The sequence below is a fragment of the Somniosus microcephalus genome, chromosome 16, assembly GCF_052327205.1.
Source record: "Somniosus microcephalus isolate GS21.2 chromosome 16, FLI_Smic_1.0, whole genome shotgun sequence".
NCBI lineage: Eukaryota > Metazoa > Chordata > Chondrichthyes > Squaliformes > Somniosidae > Somniosus > Somniosus microcephalus.
In genome coordinates this window covers 77,944,753-77,964,136 of record NC_141002.1, presented here as the reverse complement: position 1 = coordinate 77,964,136, position 19,384 = coordinate 77,944,753, and the positions used below count along the sequence as shown (strand labels likewise).

Sequence of the window (19,384 nt, the reverse complement as noted above, 5' to 3'; positions counted from 1 at the left end):
GAGGCAAATCTAACTAATGGCTGATGTCATTAGATGCTCCAGCAGAATCTGGCCCCATCGTCCAGATTTTGTGGTCAGCGATGAAGGAAATGCGCTCGCCGTTCACCTCACTGACAGCTGCCCACAAAGTTTTTGCAGGCTTTTGAACAGAGACTAGCTCTAATCCAGTGTCTGATCCAGCACCCTCTACAGAGGATCTGTGGCGTCTGTGAGCAGGGAAAGAAACAGCAAGGCTCTTCAACCAATCAGATTGAAGAATCCTCACTGAGACACGTAGCATCTAAACCAGGAGGTATAAAGCAGGAAGTATAAATTAGATTTAAATCATGTACAGAAAGCGAAATAAAGATTGGGAAAGACAGATGGGGTTAAGGGAGTGAAATAAAAGAGTCAAACAGAAAAAGGTTTTTTTTTATGTTGTTTTTTAAAAAATCTCTAACACTAATTAACTTCTGAAGGAATGAGACACCACACTTGTAAAATTAAATTTTCATGGCCAGAGAGGTTGTTTGGCAGTAATTATCACTTAACACACAGTTCAAAATTCACTTACTCCTGAATGCGCCAGCATAACTTTTTCTGGCCTGTTTGTTGGGTAACTAGTGGATAAGTACCCCAACTTCACACCATTGCATATCTTTCAATTCTGAGTCTATCGACAAGGTACTGTTACAGCACAGCCTGTGGAGGAACAGAGTAACTCGGACTGCAACTTCCAGATTTCCGCATTTAACAGCGCATGTGCGTACTCCGGAAGTTGCTGTCTGATTTACTCCATAATAACGGGGCGCGCTGACAGTTTCATTATTATTCTCAACGCAAATTCCGTGCCAACACGTTTTAATGCAGCCACATCCTATTATTTCATTAAAAATTCCTTTATGCAGAACAAATGGGTTCGCATCCTACCCCACACTCTGAAGCTGATTTGCTCTGAACGCAAGCTCTGCTTCATAGCGGTTATCACTCATGTACACAAATACACCTTTAAAATATTTTTTTAAAGGATTTGGTTAGTGAGTAACAAGCTGAATGATTTGGCTGTGTACCTGCACTCTGGCCTCAGTGAGCTCTGTCCGTAGCGCCAGCTGTTCCCTGGCATACACATCTGGGTAATGAGTTTTCTGGAAAACCTTCTCCAGCTCCTCCAACTGTAAACTGGTGAACGTCGTCCTATTTCTCCTCTTTTTAGTACTGGAGACGTTAGAGTCGCTCTTGTCGACTGTCTGATCTGTGGTGGATTTCTCCTCCAGCCCTTTCGGAGGCAACACCTTCATGTTGCAGTAGTTTTCAACGGGTCTCGGCAGGTCGGTGCAGACAGGCTGACCCATCGGCTTTGAAACGCCATAATTGACTGGATGACAAAGAAAATAATCAGACGTTTGATACAGGAAGCAATCCACACGCGAGGTTTGCCAACCATGTCTTCCAGTAATTTGCTAACAATACCGTTTTAAAAAGAACTGCAGATTCGAAACATAAACCGAAAACAGCTGGTCTGCCAGCGTCCTGAAGTAGAAAAGACAAACTAAATATTTCAGGTGTGGATCTCATCAAGACTGAAAAGTGAAAGCTAAGCAAGGCCCTTTAATGGAAACTGAGCAAAACAAAAGTCACAAGAGGAAAAGATTGAGATGATTTTATAGATTCATCCTCCTGCCATGGAGTTCACCCATTAAGGAAAAAAAACATTTAAGAATTTGGGTGTGGAGGCCAGCAAGGGATGGAAAATCTTGCAAGGTCCACCGTCCCTGCGCCAGAATTCTTGATATGTAAATGTTCTGGCTGAAGCTCCACATGAGGCGTACACATTCCTCAATTCGAGGACCGCTGCTGTGTTTGATATACATGAATGACTTGGGGGTACAGGGCACAATTTCAAAATTGGCAGATGACATGAAACTTGGAAGTGTTGTAAACAGTGAGGAAGATAGTAAAAGACTTCAAGAGTACATAGACAGGCTGGTGGAATGGGCAGACACATAAAATTCGATGCAGCAAAGTGTGAGGTGATACATTTTGGTAGGAAGAATGAGGAGAGACAATTCAGGCTAAATGGTACAACTTTACAGGGGCTACAAGAACAGAGAGACCTGGGGGTGTTTGCTCACAAATCTTTGAAGGTGGCAGGACAGGTTAACAAAGTTTGTCTCCACTAGTCCTATCACCATCTCGTCTCGTTTTGAATACCTCTTAATGTCTCTTCACTTCTTTTATTCTCTCCCAGCCCTGCCTTCGATCTATTTCATTTCCTTTCCAGTTTTGAAAAAGGGTTAAACCCAAAACGTCGACTCTATTTTCTCTCCACAGATGTTGCCTGGCCTGCTGAGTTTTTCCAGCATTTTCTGTTGTTATTTCAGTTAATAAAACATATGGGATCCTGGGCTTTATCAATAGAGACATAAGTACAAAAGCCAGGAAATTATGCTAAACCTATATAAAACACTAGTTTGGCCCAAACTGGCATATTGTGTCCAATTCTGGGCACTACGCATTAGGAAGGACGTGAAGGCTTTGGAGAGGTACAGAAATGTACTCGAATAGTCCCAGAGATGCGGGATTACAATTATATGGATAGACTGAAGAAGCTGGGGTTGTTCTCCTTGGAATGGAGAAGAGGAGATTTGATAGAGGTGTTACAAATCATGAAGGGTTTAGATAGAGTAAATAAAGAGAAACTGTTTCCAATGGCTGAAGGGTCGATAACCAGAGGGCACAGATTTAAGGTGATTGGCAAAGAACCAGGGGTGACAGGAGGAAAAACTTTTTTACGCAACGAGTGGCTATGATTTGGAATGCACTGCCTGATCGGGTGGTGGAAACAGAATCAATAATAGCTTTCAAAAGGTAATTGAATAAATATTTGAAGGAGGGAAAATTGCTGGGATATGTGGAAAGAGCGTGGGAGTGGGACTGACTGGATTGCTCTTCGAAAGAGCCGGCACAGACCCAATCGGCCGAAAGGCCTCCTTCTGTGCTGTACTATTCTATGGTTCTATGATTCTATCCTAATTAGTTGAATAGGTTTTATTGTCAATTTTTTTTTGATAATCACTCCAGTAAAGAGCCTTGGTACATTTTACTATGTTAAAGGTGCTATATAAATGCAAGTTGCTGTTATTGAAATACTGGAATGAGGTGAAGACTGGTGGAAGAAGTTTGAAGATCACCTCAATGAGGCAATGAAAAAGCATGAAAAGAACTAAAGGCCATGAAAGTAGCTAATGACAAAAACTTCAAATGTTGGAAATCGGAAATAAAATCAGAAATAGAAATTGTGGGAAATCTACAGCAGGCTACCAGCAACTGAAGCCCGGATGTAGGACTCCCGCCAGACCCATGTTCTGCTGAAAGGTCCAAACTGACAGTGCCATCCCTTCTCCTCTCTTGCTAGACACCCTCTCCATCCCAAGTACGTCTTGCCTGTAAGAACATGGGAGTGATTGCTAAGGTCTGGAAAAGCTGCAAAAGCCAGTTTTCAGACCAGGCGACCCCAGGGTACTCAGGAGAATGATGAGACATCATCTTTACTTCATTTGCTGGCATCAAATATATACAAATGACAATTATAGTAGGATTGCCAGTACTGTCTTTTAAATAGCAACACAATGAAGGATAGCTATACCCATTGTAAGTTTTATATAAATAATACCCATTAGGATAGTTTTGATGAAGCAAAATTTGGAGTTGCATGGATAGCTAGCGATACAAATAGTATGAGCTGGTGGAAAATAGTAACTTTTAAGGTATCATTCTCCTAAGCATCCTGGTAAATGAGTAGTATATATCGGTGCCAATTGAAATAGATTTAATCAAACCTAAAAAGTCAGCTCGATAATATAACTGAGTAGAACAACATCACAGTATTCATATCTTGACTTTAAAGGCAGTACACATAAAAAGAAAAGCATATTATGGAAAATAAATACCAGAGTATGATCACCGAACAAGCGCATATACAACACACACACATGCATATTAGACACCTAAAACTTAAACAGAGATTAAACAAAGCCAATCATTACCACAGTTGAGGTTTGTCATGGAAACTTATTGACATAGGGTTACAAAATTGACTAGGTGTGTCCCTGATAACTGAGATTGGTGATTACTCTTATTTGAGAGGCGATATGCTACTTTATTGACCAGAACCTGTAATTACTTTTCTTTGTTACAAGCTTAGACTAAATTTATTTTGCAACATGAATTATTTTATTTATCTGTTTTATCAAATCTCCTTTTTACCAATAATGCCGATACATAAATTGGTTTCTAACTGGGGTATTTATCTGATCAGTATACACAGTGTAACATTGAATTTAGTTACTTGAAACAGCTTAGTGCTGGCACTTTTTCTGATGAATCTTCAACTGCACATAACTACAACTGTCTGATATGTAACAGTAATCTCTGGGACATTGAATTCCATCCAGACCATATCCAATTTTCAAAAGCTATAGATGAAGGAATTGATATGGATCAAAGAGTTCAAATATGACTTCTTCCATTATTAAAACGTACAGTTACTGAAAGTATAGGTCACATATAAAGAGATAAGATGAAAGATTTCGCTTCTTATTCGCATCCTTGTCACATTATTTATCTTCTCGTTTCTTGTCAATAGATCATTTCAGTATCAGACATCTTCCGAACACTTGACTTCTCGTCATGTTTTAAGCCTCAAATGTTTTATACTTCAGCATAATGTTGTCACATCAAAGACAAGTATCGCCAGCTCCCTCCGAACAATGAACATTACAGCAACGCTCAGTTCCGAGAGAGAGTTCGGGGACAGCTTCTATATTTTATAATAGGGAGATTTTGAAAAATGATTGATCTTAAATGTTTCACAAAGGAAAACCACATCAGATTGGGTCGGAACCATATTATCACTGCGTGTTCACTGTAAGTTTTAGAGCTCGCTGATTAATAGTGACAGCACAGTCCATTACCTCTGTATACCGTTACAGAAGAATTGACTCTGCAGATTAAGCGCTCGCCAGTTACCTTCTCCATCTCTCGGTTTTACCTTTTCTTTTATTCTGTTACTCAAACCAACTATTTTAGGAATCTAGGGCACAGAATCCGCATCGCTACCTTTTCTGGGCAGGTTTATTTGGGGGTGGGGGGGGGGGATTTACTGTGCCCTAACACAGAGCGACATGGGTATTTATGTGGTTTTGTGCAATAGTCGGTAGATAAAATATGACAATATTTTCACTTTACTGTAGGTGAACATTTCAAACTCCGGCCTGTGATTGCCAATGCTTCGTCTAATTGTCGAGCCCGCTATGAAACGTTACAAGTTCCCGGTGAATGAATTCTCTAGCCGGTTGTCCATTTGGGAATCTGGGCTTTACTTTAAAGGCTCCCTTCCCAAAAAAAAAGTCGTATTATCTGTGCGTGAAAACTAAGCACATCCCAAACTGTGGTTGGAATTGCTGGTGTCCGCTTGTTGTAAATTCAGAAATGAGGTTCGAGTTTAAATCCCGTGTCACTTACTGAATTACTAACCGTTGCATGATGTTCAGATTATATTTGTGATATGTAATGGATGCATTCATTCATACTAAATAATACTACCCAAAGTCCACCCCCCCCCCCCTTTCGTGTCAATTATTTCTTACACAGGTTCAGGTCGGATGGACTCGGCCTGACCCAAGTCCCGAGTTCAGGGCTGAATTCGTGCCACTAGTAAAACTTCGATTTGAATTGTAACTTACAGCCACACCGTGCGATTCCAGGGAAATCGCTTTCACATCAGGTTTCGGGAAACTGATTCCTCGCAGCCTCATCAACGCAAAATGGAAGGAAGGGAAATTAACAACAGTCCAAAGCAGATCTGATCAAAAGAATCTGGTCTAAAGGGCTTTAAACTCGCCAGCTCCATTCACATTTTCCAATCTGTCTGAAAAGGCAGGATTCTCCTTGGAAAGTGTTAACCTTGTTGATCTATACAACTACCTAAAAATAAACTTCCCATTTCCCAATAACGAGCGAACATATTTCCAGAATGAAACATGCTATCATATTTTCAGAAAATATCGAATAAAACAGTTGACATATTTGTTAGATTAATTATGCCGGATTTAACAATAATATCATTTTTTTTTTAACCAACGTATTTATTTTTTCACACAGCATCAGGCCAGGCCGCAGAATGATCCCCGATGGTAACATGTTTATCTGACAGCAGAGCCCGAGATTCCAAGGATTTACTGTTGCTGGAGTTTACTGAGTCATGCTGGCGGTACTCGAGTTATTAAATCCGTCCAGTGCGGATAACTCGTGAAACAATTCAGCAAAAGCCACCGCAACCTTCATATATTTGTGAGTTGAATGGAACGATTACAACGTTGGACATTTTAGCAATTAGATAATGCGGATAATCGGCACAAGGCGCAACGGTTAAAGAAACATTTGTTTTAAAGAACGCAATTTGTCGATTTAAAAAAATAAACCCCCACACACACATATTATTTAAATACATTTAGCAAAAAGCTTGTAGTTTGACCTGTATGCTCCATCAGACTATTATTTTACACATATGTATGTATTCACCATGTTAACATTTACAAAGCATATATACTGATATATATGATCTCTCTATGCGCACAAAACATGTTTTATTAAATTACTTTATTTTATTCATAGTCGCATGTAAAGAAAATCTCTTTATGATCTTTTATCTATTTCATCAATTGCATTTTTTAAAGTAAAATAACTGATTTCTCAAATGTTCATTTTAAAATAGCTCAAGCTGATGAAATGGAAGTTCTTTTTGAGTGAGTTCAGTGCCGGCTGTCGCGGCTTTCTGAGCATTTTATTGCAGACAATCTCACTTTGTCCACAAGAAGACAGGTAGGTTCGAGTTTACTTTATAAAAACGCAACAATGCAGCGTGTACATGTTTAAAGGTTCATCATATTCGACTGGGGCGGGGGGGTTGGGGGGGGTGGGGTGGAATGGCGATTAAGTCGGCCGGTTCTTGTGAACTCACACTCAGAAACAAATGGAGTTCCTTTCAACAATCTCCGTACAAAGCGATTCAAAGACATGGCGAGATTTTTGGACAGTTATATCAACACATATATAGTTAAAGGGAACCATCATAAATCAAAGATTCAGTGCTTCCATATTAATGTAAAATAAAAAAGTAACCGTCATAGAACGAAACACATTTCTTTCCAAACGCACGTTGAGTTTAATTACTCTAGTGATTGTATTTTAAAGCAATTCGCTTTGAAGAGTTTCAATATTTGTACTGATTAAAATTAATCCAGAACAGATTGGTTTCTGCCTCACCAGCTACTTCTATTCCGAACAAGAGCCCAACATGTAAGCCCCTAAAATTACTTATTTTTTCAACTAATTCTCAGGATGTGGGCATCACTGGCAAAGTGGGCATTTATTGCCCATCCCTAGATGCCCAGAGAAAGTGGTGGTGGGCTCTTTTCTTGAACCATGCAAGTTGTTTGATACAACTTAGTGGCTTGCTAGGCCACTTCAGAGTCAACCGCACTGGTGTGGGTCTGGAGTCACATATAGGCCGAAAGGACACGAGTGAAGCAATTGGGTTGTTATTGCAATCAGACCGATTCATGGTCACTTTTACTGATACAGGCTTTTTTATTTCTAAATTTAAAAAAAAACGAATTCAAATTCTCAAATTTCCATGGTGGAATTTGAAGTGGAGTTCTGTGGGTTATTAGTTCAGGCCTCTGGAATACTAGTAACATAACCACTATATTACCGTACTGTGACTTAACTAGTAGATAAGAGGGCTGACGGAAGAGGTGTGCCGTCTTCTTCTGGATTTTGTATAGTAATGTGATAAATTTTGCAAATAATTGTTTTACGGTGGCAATATGAATGTTCTCCTGACTGGGCCTAAGATAAATCACCCACCCACTGTAGATTTGTCGTACTGGATGTTCATAGTATACATAGGTATTTAAAGCACGATAAAAGAGTAACTTCCTGCTCAGATTTGAACTTGTTTGGGACTTGGTCGACAGCAGATAGTTGATGCACGAATCCTACATCTTTTAGTGTTTTTTAAAAAAAAATTAAAAAGCGGTACCGTCGAAAGAAACAAGCCATTGGACCGAATTTAATCGCTGTTTGGTTCAAGGATTTGTGACTTAAAACCGAAGGAAAACGGCAAAGCCAGAAATCTTTAAATTTAGCAAATAAACATCTATAAATTGCGTTTCTTCCCTCCAATCCCCGCGTTGATTTGATCGCTGGAAATCAGCATGTAACAGAATGCGCCTCTTAGATTCCAGAAGCACTTCTAAAAGACAACTGCAGTTGGAGGTGACGGGTTTTTAATTTGACTTGTAGCTGTGTCAGAGGTGAGAAAAGCTTTCGCTAAAGTCCATTGACTGTACAATTGATTATTGAAACAAGCATGATAAATGGTTTGTTATGGTAACACATCACCTCCATACTGAGCAACACACGGCTTGTTTCCTAATAGATAGCTCTTCCTGTTTGTTATTTATGGTGTTGGTGATAGTGTACACAATTCAGCAGCGGTAAAAGTAAGCAATTCGTGAAACTGACTTTTTAATTACAATATTATTTGCGTGGCTTCCATTTAAGACAAATAACGACAGCTATGTGGATATCTGGCAGACCATAACAAACTTAAATGAACGTGTTTATTGAACATTGTTTTAAAACTTTCTGGTGATATATCCGTGAAGCAAGGCTGATGTTTAATTTCATACATATCAGGAATAATTCCCCTTTTATTGCTAATCAGCTACGATTGGCGGCGATATTGATGTCAATTGCACCTACCATTCGCACCGTCTTCGTGAACGGGTGTTTTCCCAATCCTTTCGTGGTGCTCGTTGCTTTCCATGTTAATAAAGGTTTGGATGCGTTTTGATGCATTCTTGTTATAGAAAGATGCCCCCTCCATACTCTCCATAACTTGCTCTAGAGTTGCTCCTGCTCCCATGTAGTACTCGTTCCCCTTCGAATGATGGCCAACGATAGAAAAATTCTCACTTGTAAATTCCATAATCATCTAAACCAAATGATAGATGGCCTTGATTGAGGTTAAACACACCTGATCGGGAGCGATCGATGTAGGCTACCAAGAATTAGTTCGGATTTAAATGGAAACTGCAGCTTTTGGCCGTCGATATGGTTTCTAGAAACGGCCCTATATAGAGTAAAAGCGCTGGGCATCTGAGAGCAGCTTCCTCCCAATCCAATGAATATGCAAATCTCAGAGACGCTCTCTCCACCCACAGTCCATCCCCTACTCGTAACGAAAATACATCGTTAAAGTGCCTTTGCTGTGTGGAGAGGCGCAGGCTTGACTTTTTGTTTCATTTTTCACATTGACATTTATTGCAGGGATTCTAAATGTTATACTATGCAAATTACTTTGTTTCAATAATTCGAGGTTTCAGTCAATGGCAAGTGTCTGCTACCTTTTCATTCCATCACAGTGCTGGATCTTTCCTTAATTCTACTCTGTATCTTGCGGACTATTTCAGTTCTGTGTGTGTCTGTTAGGTCATTATATGGCTTTTATATAAAGAATATAACAACGTTGTTAAGTTTCGCTATGGAGCAGAACATCAAGTCTGTATGTACAGGCAAGTCAATAGATACAGTAAATATCAATCTTTCTCTCTAAGGACGTCAGGCCAGTTTGTTTTAATGTAGATTCCTGGAGTAGCGCTGAAAACAAAAACAGAACTCAGCCAATTCAGCTGCTTCACTAAACATATCAATCATTTGCAGATGATGGATACTTATTCATTTTACTATGATTTTATTCGGATAGGTTGAATTTCTAGTTTCGCTTGCACATCTGATCAGCAAACCTGCGGTTGGCAATGTTACCTGGCCGGGAATTTAAATGGTCGACGCCGTACCTTTCTCCATTCTTTCCAAATGGTACAGGGCTTTGAAGCAAGGAGTTCCTGTAATTCTCTAAACTCCATACACTAAGCGAGGGAATGCAAATTATATTAATAATAAAGGAGTGATTCCAGAAGGCATAGTTTGTCGAATTGTGTCTGAATGATGACAGTACTGAGACCAGTTCTTCAGATTTGTTACATGAATTGTGCGCCACTGTGGTTTGGAGCACAGTCAGTCACTTGGAGAAAATACAGGCATTTGGAACATACACTTGACAGATATGCTCAGAGAACACATTCAAATTAAATGCAGCCCTAAATGGGATGTATTGGTGTCTTGGACGTGAACAAGCAATGTCTATCCACTGCAAATATAATTGTTTTTAACTCCCCGGTGAATTTCTCAAAACATTTAAAGAAATGTGTTTGAAAATAGTTTTCAGGAAGTTTACTGTGGTAACAACCGGAAGGTTGCAAACATTGAGTTGGTCCAAATTGTTATTGAATAAGAATGATAATAACAATGTCAATATATGATCAAACGGTGCAAGTTTTTTTTAATAAGGCCCAAAATGAATACTTCGCTCCTTCCCCACCCCCCTCTGTATATTCAGTTATCTTTAGTCAATTGACTACTTTGAAATCGATAATTTTTCTATTTCCTCATAAAACTTACTGATTCTGCACATGAAGCTAAAGGTTTTTTTGCTCATATAAGGGGGTGTTGTCGCCAGGTAACTTTGGCCTGAACTCCCTCTCGAAATGAAAATTATATTCGACCTTGATGTGTTTTGTTTTACTGCAGGTTCATTTTCGCTTTCATTTTTTTCAAATGATCTATAATTTTTGAAGACATTTACTTAGTGCAGTGTTTGAATTTTAACCGTGGTCTTTGATGATGATAAGCGCACTTTAAATGTCGATATTGTGCCATCGACTCACGTTATATCTGGTTTCATATAGTGCAGCGTTTTAAAAGAACGAGTATTTGGATACAATTGAATCTGTGAAAATCCGTGTTGGAAATCTTAAAATCTATGAATCGGTAGCTACAAATAAATTACGAGCACCTCTCTTCGCCGAAGATGAACTGTTTGTTTGATTAAAATACATCCTTTCTGTCAAGTTTAGAATGTTGTAAAGAGTCACATATTTAAACGTGCGATTCCACAAGCACTGACATTAACACGTTTTTTATTATGACATACATAGGGATTAACTTTTCACATAAAACAGTCTGACAACACAGACTTAGCAGATCTGATTGGCAATCCTTTCTCAATAGAAACGTAAAAAGTGTAAAGCGACAACAAAAAGCGCTAATATTGGAGAACCCTGCAGTGACCCGAATCAGAATCCTGACATCAGGTGCAGTTTGGGATCATTTTGCTGATTCAGACTGAACACGACATTACACCACCCCGAGGGTCCCGAACCATTACTCAGGCATATTTTTAATCATGTGTTGCTGACAACACTAGCCATCTTTCTCCAGAAAACACGCCAATTTAGTGAGGATGCAAATAGAATGTAAATCGTTTTAGAGATTTATGGAACAATTGCGCTCTTACCGTGCCGTTCATGATGCCGTTTCTGATCGTCATTTTAATTTTTATGCAGCTTTTATGATGGGCCATTTGAATCAGAATAAAGACGATTTTCTCCTGTTTTCATTTTTTTTGCTTGGCATGTGAAATCGAACAATGTTTAGAACTTTTTATTTGTGCAACCAAATGCAATCGAAGTTTTCTTTCAGATTTCTGCACTTTCGAAGAGGATCATTTTCTGCATTAGTCGGAATGAGGATCCAGAACTAGATGAACCAGCAACTCATTCTATGTGATGCAAAAATCAGTTTGAAATGGTATTTAATTATTATAGTATAACAGATCAGGACGGGCAAAAATATCTCACAAGACCAGTGGACAATGAGTGCGGGCAAACCAGTATTGTCTGCATTAGGAACAAACAGGAACATGGCAACAACTGGACGCAGCAGGATGTTGACAGGGATTTGCTTAAATCATCTTGGATACAAACACACACACGTATTAAGTTTAATGTATCCCTTTGTTCATTTGCATTGAAACCTTACACAACATAATTTACTTGATATGAATAGTAGATGCTGTGTTGCAAGATATAGACAACGTGGAATTGAACGGTTGTCATGAATGAGCAAAACTGGAACAAGTAGAAAATCACCACGGAAAATGATTCCATACGACTCTCAGCCTGCAGTGCGCCTTGCAGCATAACCCAGGCCTGTAAAACCTGTCACAGTGCCGGTATACCAGTATTGTTATGCTGATACAACGCGATTGCAACTGCGCATCAATTTGAACAAAAACAATCCAGCGAGTTCTGATCAAACTCCGGCGTGCACTGAAGCGGAAGGTGCGAGGGCTCTCCTGGTAGATAGTCTCTCAGAAAACTTTTGGAAATATGCAACGGGTCAGCTAGTATCTGTAAAGAGAAATGACAGGCTATTGACATTTGGGGTGTGTAATCCTTAATCAGATGGCATCACACTGCTGCGGTTTTGTCCTCGATGCAGTATCACTCATGTGCGGTGCGGAGCCAAGTGTAAAAAGTGCTCAAGTGATGCACTGAACCACCCTGGAAACTTTGAAAATTGACTGGAATTTTTTTTAGGAGAGCCCAATTGCTCCTGTCCACACAAAGAAGCATGTGTACAGATCTCATCTCACTGTGAAGTGTGAGGCACATTGAGGTGGAGACTGTTATGTACTTTGGGCTGAGACCAGTATCTAGTACACTTCCATGCTTATTTTCCAATCCTTGTTCCAGTTTCATGTTCATTGCTGACAGCATCTCAATCCCACTGAGTCTTATAGCTCAACCCATGTATTACTCTATATAACAAGCTCTCCCTATATCATCCAAAAAAATTACAAAATAAAGTTATCATTCAGCACCAGGCTAGCAATCTCTCTTCCTCCACCAATATTTCTTCTCATTTTGTTTATTTTTAAATGTGCAAATGTAAATGCACATAAGAAGCCCGAATGCATGTCAATTTAAACCATGACACAAATTTACTCACATTTGCTGAAGGGGAATTAAAAAAATGTTTATCTAGGACAAAGATTATAGCAACCACACTTAAGGCCAAAGGCTGTTTGTTTTCTGTAATTTAAGAAACCAACTTCATATGTCACTTTCGGTTCTTGGAGTGTTACATTTAAAAACAGATTATTGTTGCCCAGGCTGTTTGAGAATGGCAATGGTTTTGATTTGGCATTCAAGGTTGTTTTTATTCAAACCAAACACTCAACTAAATAATGTAACACATATCTTGTGTAGCACACAATGTTTTGAATACAAAGGCACCAAGTGCCTTCTCCGCCATCACTACACAGTAAAACAAAAAAATTACAAGTACATAATAAACAAACTCAATTCATTATGAAAGAAACCTTGTGATTGAAAAGGAGGAGGAATAAATTATGCATAAGAAGCATGAAAGTCATTGTTTTCAATCAATTGCAGAGAGAATTTCAAATTTAGGTATTATGAGTTCCTCTAAAGCAGACCTGCAGTCTACGAAGTTTTGCTTAAATGACCTACATACATACATATAATGAAAGTGTCAGATAGAAGATGCTTTTCCTATGCAGATTAGAGAAAGGCTGCATTAAAAAAAAGCTGCAAATTTTGATTCAGATGTACAAACTGTCAAATTGTAATAATAAGTCATGCTATTACCATATGATAGAGAAGTGAAGGATAATGCACTGATAGTGGTACATTGATAGGTTTATTTCACGTGTGGAGGACCTTATAATTCACTTAGTCATGTAGCGGTCACTATGGATCTTTGACACTTGTAAAATGAAGCCATGGGTAGTGATGTATTTACTGCCCTTCATAAATTATTTTTTAAAAAGTAGATTTTATTTAAATATTCTGAACATATGCATTTTACACAGGGAGCATGGTGATGTGGTTTCAGGGTCTGTTCTGTCATTGAAGTTTGCTTAGTGTTATGATCTCAGTGCGTAAAGAATTACTCAGCTGTGAAAGATGTAGTATGTGCTAGTTTTACATATTTGCTTTTACTTTGTGAAAATCACTGGTCGAGACTGCAAAATTACAGTAATCAATGTATGATAAAGCAAAGAGTTAACAGTCATAATGCAATTCACATCAATAACCATAATTTTCAAGAGGTCAGTCAAACAACTATTCTCATTGAAGTAAAATGGACACATTTATAAATGGGATTTAAACTTCTATATAACAAGTGCACAAACATGCTAAAGGTTTTTTTTAAATTATAGTGATGTAGCCTTTGTGATCATGGACACATCCATTGACCTTTTACTGCTACCTCTGATGAAGACAGAAAATGATCAGAAAGATTTTCCTCGCCTCTTCCCACTTCCCCACCCTGTACTGAGCCGCACTGGGTTGTTACGGAAGGACATGCGCTCTTGCTTCAAAGGTTTGGGGCCAGTCTTCAATGGTACAGTGGCTTCTATTTTAAAGATAAAAATGTAAATATATTGACTAAACAGTAACAAAAAATTGATGATTATTTAAAGTAAAAATAAAATAAACAGTTACAAAATGTAAAATAATGTGCACCGTTACTGATGTAATTACCCAGAATCTAATATAAATCTAAAAAGCATATCTTGCATGTGTAACACACATTATTTGAAGATCATGCTGGCAGATTTGAAGAATGCATATCGTACTGTAGATATATAGATAGAACAAATCTCACTGCTTTAAGTAAATTAGCATTTTAACCCATGCCATGATTTCCAAATAAGCTGACTTGGTTTGCATGACTAAACTTCATTTATTTTATTCATGGAAGCAAGATGATGAACTACACAAACACGCCAGGACGATGGTATTATCAGTGGGTATTGGTGGCATTATGTCAGATTCCATGGATACCTTTTGGTATGCATATTTTAAGTAATACTATTTAGAAATACTTGTTAAAAAAGACATCTTGAGCTATCCAGACACATCACATATCTAACAAAAACTGCTGGTGTGACAACACATGATTAAACCAGAAGAAAATTTGTTTTATTTGAAGGGGGTGATTTTCAGAAATCTTCAAGATTAAAAAAAACTCTTCTAGCTTCAGTATGCTGACTTGAAAAGTTACAAAAACATTTATCTTGAATTATGTTAGTTGTACCTACACTGACACATACGACACATCTAACAATCCAATTTACAATAAAACACACCGCCTAAAACTGTCAGAGCAGTACCATCCTTTGAATTCCACAAGCTAGCAAATAAAGTACACCATGACTTTGCAATGAATTTAAGTTAAATCAAAATCAAAACCAATTTGTCAGGACCAAGGAAAGAGTCAAATGAGGCACTGCAGTTGTTTAAAATTGGATTATCATATTGGTGCTGCCTATTTAATATAGCCACGGAGATGGCCTGTGCTCTTCTCCCTGTGTAGTATCTTTGTCATGCAAGACCTTCAGGAAAATCCTTCTCAGAAGGGCAGCTTTCTTTTAAAATAGGTCGCTTGCTATTTCCTGTCATGCCTTAGTTTTTTTTCTGTGTCCGTGGAATGACCTCTTCAAACATTTACAGCTGCATTTTCTAGGATACTTCAGGAGAAAAAAAAGTATCAGCAATCTCAGATCTTCATCCACATATTAGTATGAGTTTTAAATAGATCCAAAGAACACCTTGTGTATTAAGAAGGTTGTAGCATTTGTGCTGCCAAAATTTTCACTGAATAACGCACAAGTCAAACTTCTATTGCCCTCATAAACAATTCTTTGGATGTTGTCTTTGAAGTCCTGTTGGTGGAAATTTGCATTTAGCCGTCCAAAAACTTCTAGGTTTTACGTAGCTACTCATGGGCAGTGGGTGTGGGGGTGGGGAGATTACTGTGGTCACTGCGTGTAGTGACATCAAGATTTCTTCTGGCTGGTATTCAGTAAAGACATTTACAATTTCACTAGAAGTACTGACCAGAGGAAATCTTCACGAACGTATTTACAATGTTGCTGCAGAATTTTTACAAAAACCTTCACTTCTCACTCCAATATCTTCTGTTGTGCACTGGTTTTAACAAATTTATCAATCCATTTATAATCATTTACAGATTTGTTGAAACTAACACAGGAAAATATTTGCATCAGTCTTAAAATATTTAAGAAATATTAAAATATTTAATTTCTTTCCTTTTCATTTAATCTTATACTTATATCACTATAAAAGAGATCTCAATACTATCAGATTCTCATTCCCCCTTGTCTGGTCTTCCTCTATTTTTCTTCCAAATCTTTCTGCAAGTACAAGAGTGCATGACCGATGAAAGAGACAACCAAAGTCTTTTTTCTCTAGTCGATCATCAATACCTCAACAATAAATTTCATTTCTACAGCGACCTTAAAGTAGAAAAATGCCCCAAAGCACTTCACTGAACTCAGACAAAACTAGAGAGATTTAGGGGTCCACAGAGAGATTTAGGGGTCCACAGAGAGATTTAGGGGTCCACAGAGAGATTTAGGGGTCCACAGAGAGATTTAGGGGTCTGTGTACAGAAATCACTAAAATCTTGTGGACAGGTACAAAATATAATTAAAAAGGCTAATGAATTGTTAGCCTTCATCTTGAGGGGGCTGGAATACAAAGACGTGGAAGTTATGCTCAGTAGTAAAAACTCTGGTCAGACCCCATCTGGACACTGGGCTCAGTTCTGAGCCCTGCACCTCAGCAAGGATATATTGGTCTTGGAGGGATGCAGCACAGCGTCACCAGAATGATACCAGGGCTAAAAGGGTTAAATTATGAGGACAGGTTGCACAGACTAGGGGAGTATTCGCTTGAGTATTGAAGATTGTATGGTGATACAATTGAGGTGTTTAAGATTAAAGGAGTTGATAGGGTAGAGAGAGAGAAACTATTTCCTCTGGTTCGGGAATCCAGAACAAGGGGGCGTAACCTTAAAATTAGAGCTCAGCCGTTCAGGGGTGATGTCAGGAAGCACTTCTTCACACAAAGGGTACTGGAAATCTGGAACTCTTTCCCCCAAAAAGCTGTTGAGGCTAGGATGATTGAAAATATCAAATCGAGATTGATAGATTTTTCATCTTTCGATTAAGCACTTTACAACATCGGCCGGAATCTTCCAGGGTGGTAGTGGGCGCAATTGGTGGTGGGTCAGGTGGGAAAGTTGTTATTTTTGACAGTGAGTCAGGAACCCGTTGTCATCCCGCCCCCAGGCGCCTTTCCCCCAGGCACGCCCGTCATCGCGGAGCTGACCCGACTGGCAGTGACGGGCGACCCAATTGAGATGATTAACAGCTAGTTGTCAGACCCTTAATAGGCTTTTTAAACTTACTTTTTAAACTTCCCTGCATGGCCACGGCAACCTCGCTGCCCAGGAAGCACGTCTGTCAACCTGAGGTGGGAGTTCAGTGGCTATTGCTCCAGCTGATTACTTGACAGCATCAAATGCACAGTAAAAGCTCCCACCTGACAGATGATCACTTTCCCCAGGCAGAAGCTGTTGCTCAGTCCATTTCCAGCACAGATTCTGCAGGCTGCAAGTCTTTCCATCAAAGTCTCCATCCAGTCTCACCTCATTGGAAGAACCTCTTTCACCATTGACAGAATGCTTCTGTCATCTGTACTTCACCTGCCATCTATTCTCATCATGGCCAGGTTTAGTTAACTTTAACTGTACACTCTGGCTGCCACATGATGCGTCAGGTTGGCACAACCTCACACCAACACCATAAAGCATCCCTACAATGCCCAAGCCATTCCTTTCACACTCATCACCATTGATACTGTTATGTCTCACCATTCACTGTAACTCACTAAGCCACTTCCAAAGGTGCACACAAATCTGTCTAAGAACGCAACGTGTTGAAAATAAAGATTTTTATGTTTGACACCACCTTAACAGAAACTTTATATGAACATTGCATAAAACAGCCAAGTGCCTACCCTTGTGTGTTGTTACTTGGTATGATTGTACTAGGATAAGGTTGAGTGTAAGGGGTGGCTAGTGAGATGGGTAAGTGATAATGTAGATAGAGAGAGATGGATGGAGGTGCAAGGTATGTTGGTGTGAGTTAGAGTGTGCAGGAGTAGGGTAGGGAAGGCAGAATGAAGGGGGTGTGATGAGAGGCACAGCAGGATGAGGTTGAGTGTGGCTTTGTACTAACGTTTCGTGATCTACTGAGATCATTGAAACATTTGCGGCACTGCACCCAGGTCCTCCTGACCACATCCCTGCTTGTGTCCTCTAGTGCAATGCGCAACCAGGCTGTGTTGATCTCCTGGGGAGGTCTCTTCCGCCATGGGAAGTGAAGAGGACCTCCCTGCATGCTGTGACTCCCTCCATAAGCATAAGCATATGGAGGGAGTTATGGGAGAGCCTGGATGCAGCCGTGCACCTCTGTGCAGTGCTTCTCAGTGTTTGCAGCACCTCAAAGCTGTAGAACACTGACAGCACAAATGTCAAAAGAAAGTGGCTGATAACGCATCATCAAATGATGTCACCAGACCCACTTCCTCTAATTGGCCAGGAAATGTGCTGGGCGGGCTTAACAAGCCCAATCTTGGGAAATTCATTTCGGAGGCCGGGATGGAGCCAGCAGCGGGGTCGGGACCCACCATGAACCTGCCGAGGTTCATAAAATCACGGCCTTTATCACTCCTGCCTTCCACCCTATTACAGACCTTCCTTTTTGTTCTTTCCTCCCCTCCCTCTGTACTTGCTTAAAAACTATTACATAGAATGATACAGTACAGAAGGAGGCCACTCAGACCATCATGCCTGTGCCGGCTCTTTGGTAGAGCTATCCAATTAATACCACTCTGCTACTCTTTCCCCATAGCCCTGTATTTCTTTCTCTTCAAGTATTTATCAATTCTCTTTTGCATGTTACTATTGAATCTTCTTGCACTGTTCTTTCAGGCTGTGCATTCCAGATCACAACAACTCTCTGTGTAAAAAAATGTTTCCTCATGTCACCTCTAGTTCTTTTGTCAATCACCTTAAATCTGTGTCCTCTGGTTACTGAGCCTTTTGGCCACTGGAAACAGTTTCTCCTTATTTACTCTATAAAAAACATTCATGATTTTGAACACCTCTATCAGATGTCCTCTTAACCTTCTCTGCTCTAAGGAAAGGATGAACAGGCTGGGTCTCTTTTCTCTTGAAATGTGAAGACTAATAGAGGTCTTTAAAATTATGAAAGATTTTGATAGAGTAGACACCGAGAGAGTTACTTTACAAAATTTACCTTTTTACCTATTTGGTGGAGGCCTCCAGTGGTCCTTTGAAGATCGCATGTAGACCACATTAAAGGCGCTATATAAATCCAAGTTGTTGTTGTTGTTCCCGAAAGCAGCTGACCCTCCGCCAGCTGCGTTCAGGGCAGCTCAATTTCAGGAAGGAGTCCTAATACAGGCGTTCGATCCCTATATGCATATGCAAAGGGACTAGCGCCTGTTTCAGG

General features: G+C 39.5%; 2 protein-coding genes across 6 annotated transcripts in view; both read right to left on the bottom strand.

Annotated features, from left to right (window-relative positions):
• alx1 (ALX homeobox 1) overlaps positions 1–9,282 on the bottom strand; it is a 32,439-nt gene extending 23,157 nt beyond the window's left edge. Inside the window, exons 1-2 of the mRNA XM_086009309.1 lie at positions 8,809–9,282; positions 1,050–1,354 (exon numbers count right to left, since the gene is read on the bottom strand). Coding sequence (XP_085865435.1) covers positions 1,050–1,354; positions 8,809–9,040 — 537 coding nt within the window. The 5' untranslated portion in view covers positions 9,041–9,282. The remainder of the gene's footprint in view (positions 1–1,049; positions 1,355–8,808) is intronic.
• A 1,785-nt stretch (positions 9,283–11,067) lies between these two features.
• The window catches only part of lrriq1 (leucine-rich repeats and IQ motif containing 1), a 223,927-nt gene continuing 215,610 nt past the window's right edge, over positions 11,068–19,384 (bottom strand). For all 5 annotated transcript variants that reach the window (XM_086009304.1, XM_086009305.1, XM_086009307.1 and 2 more), the window contains one exon: positions 11,068–14,391. In XM_086009304.1, coding sequence (XP_085865430.1) covers positions 14,267–14,391 — 125 coding nt within the window. In that variant the 3' untranslated portion in view covers positions 11,068–14,266. The remainder of the gene's footprint in view (positions 14,392–19,384) is intronic.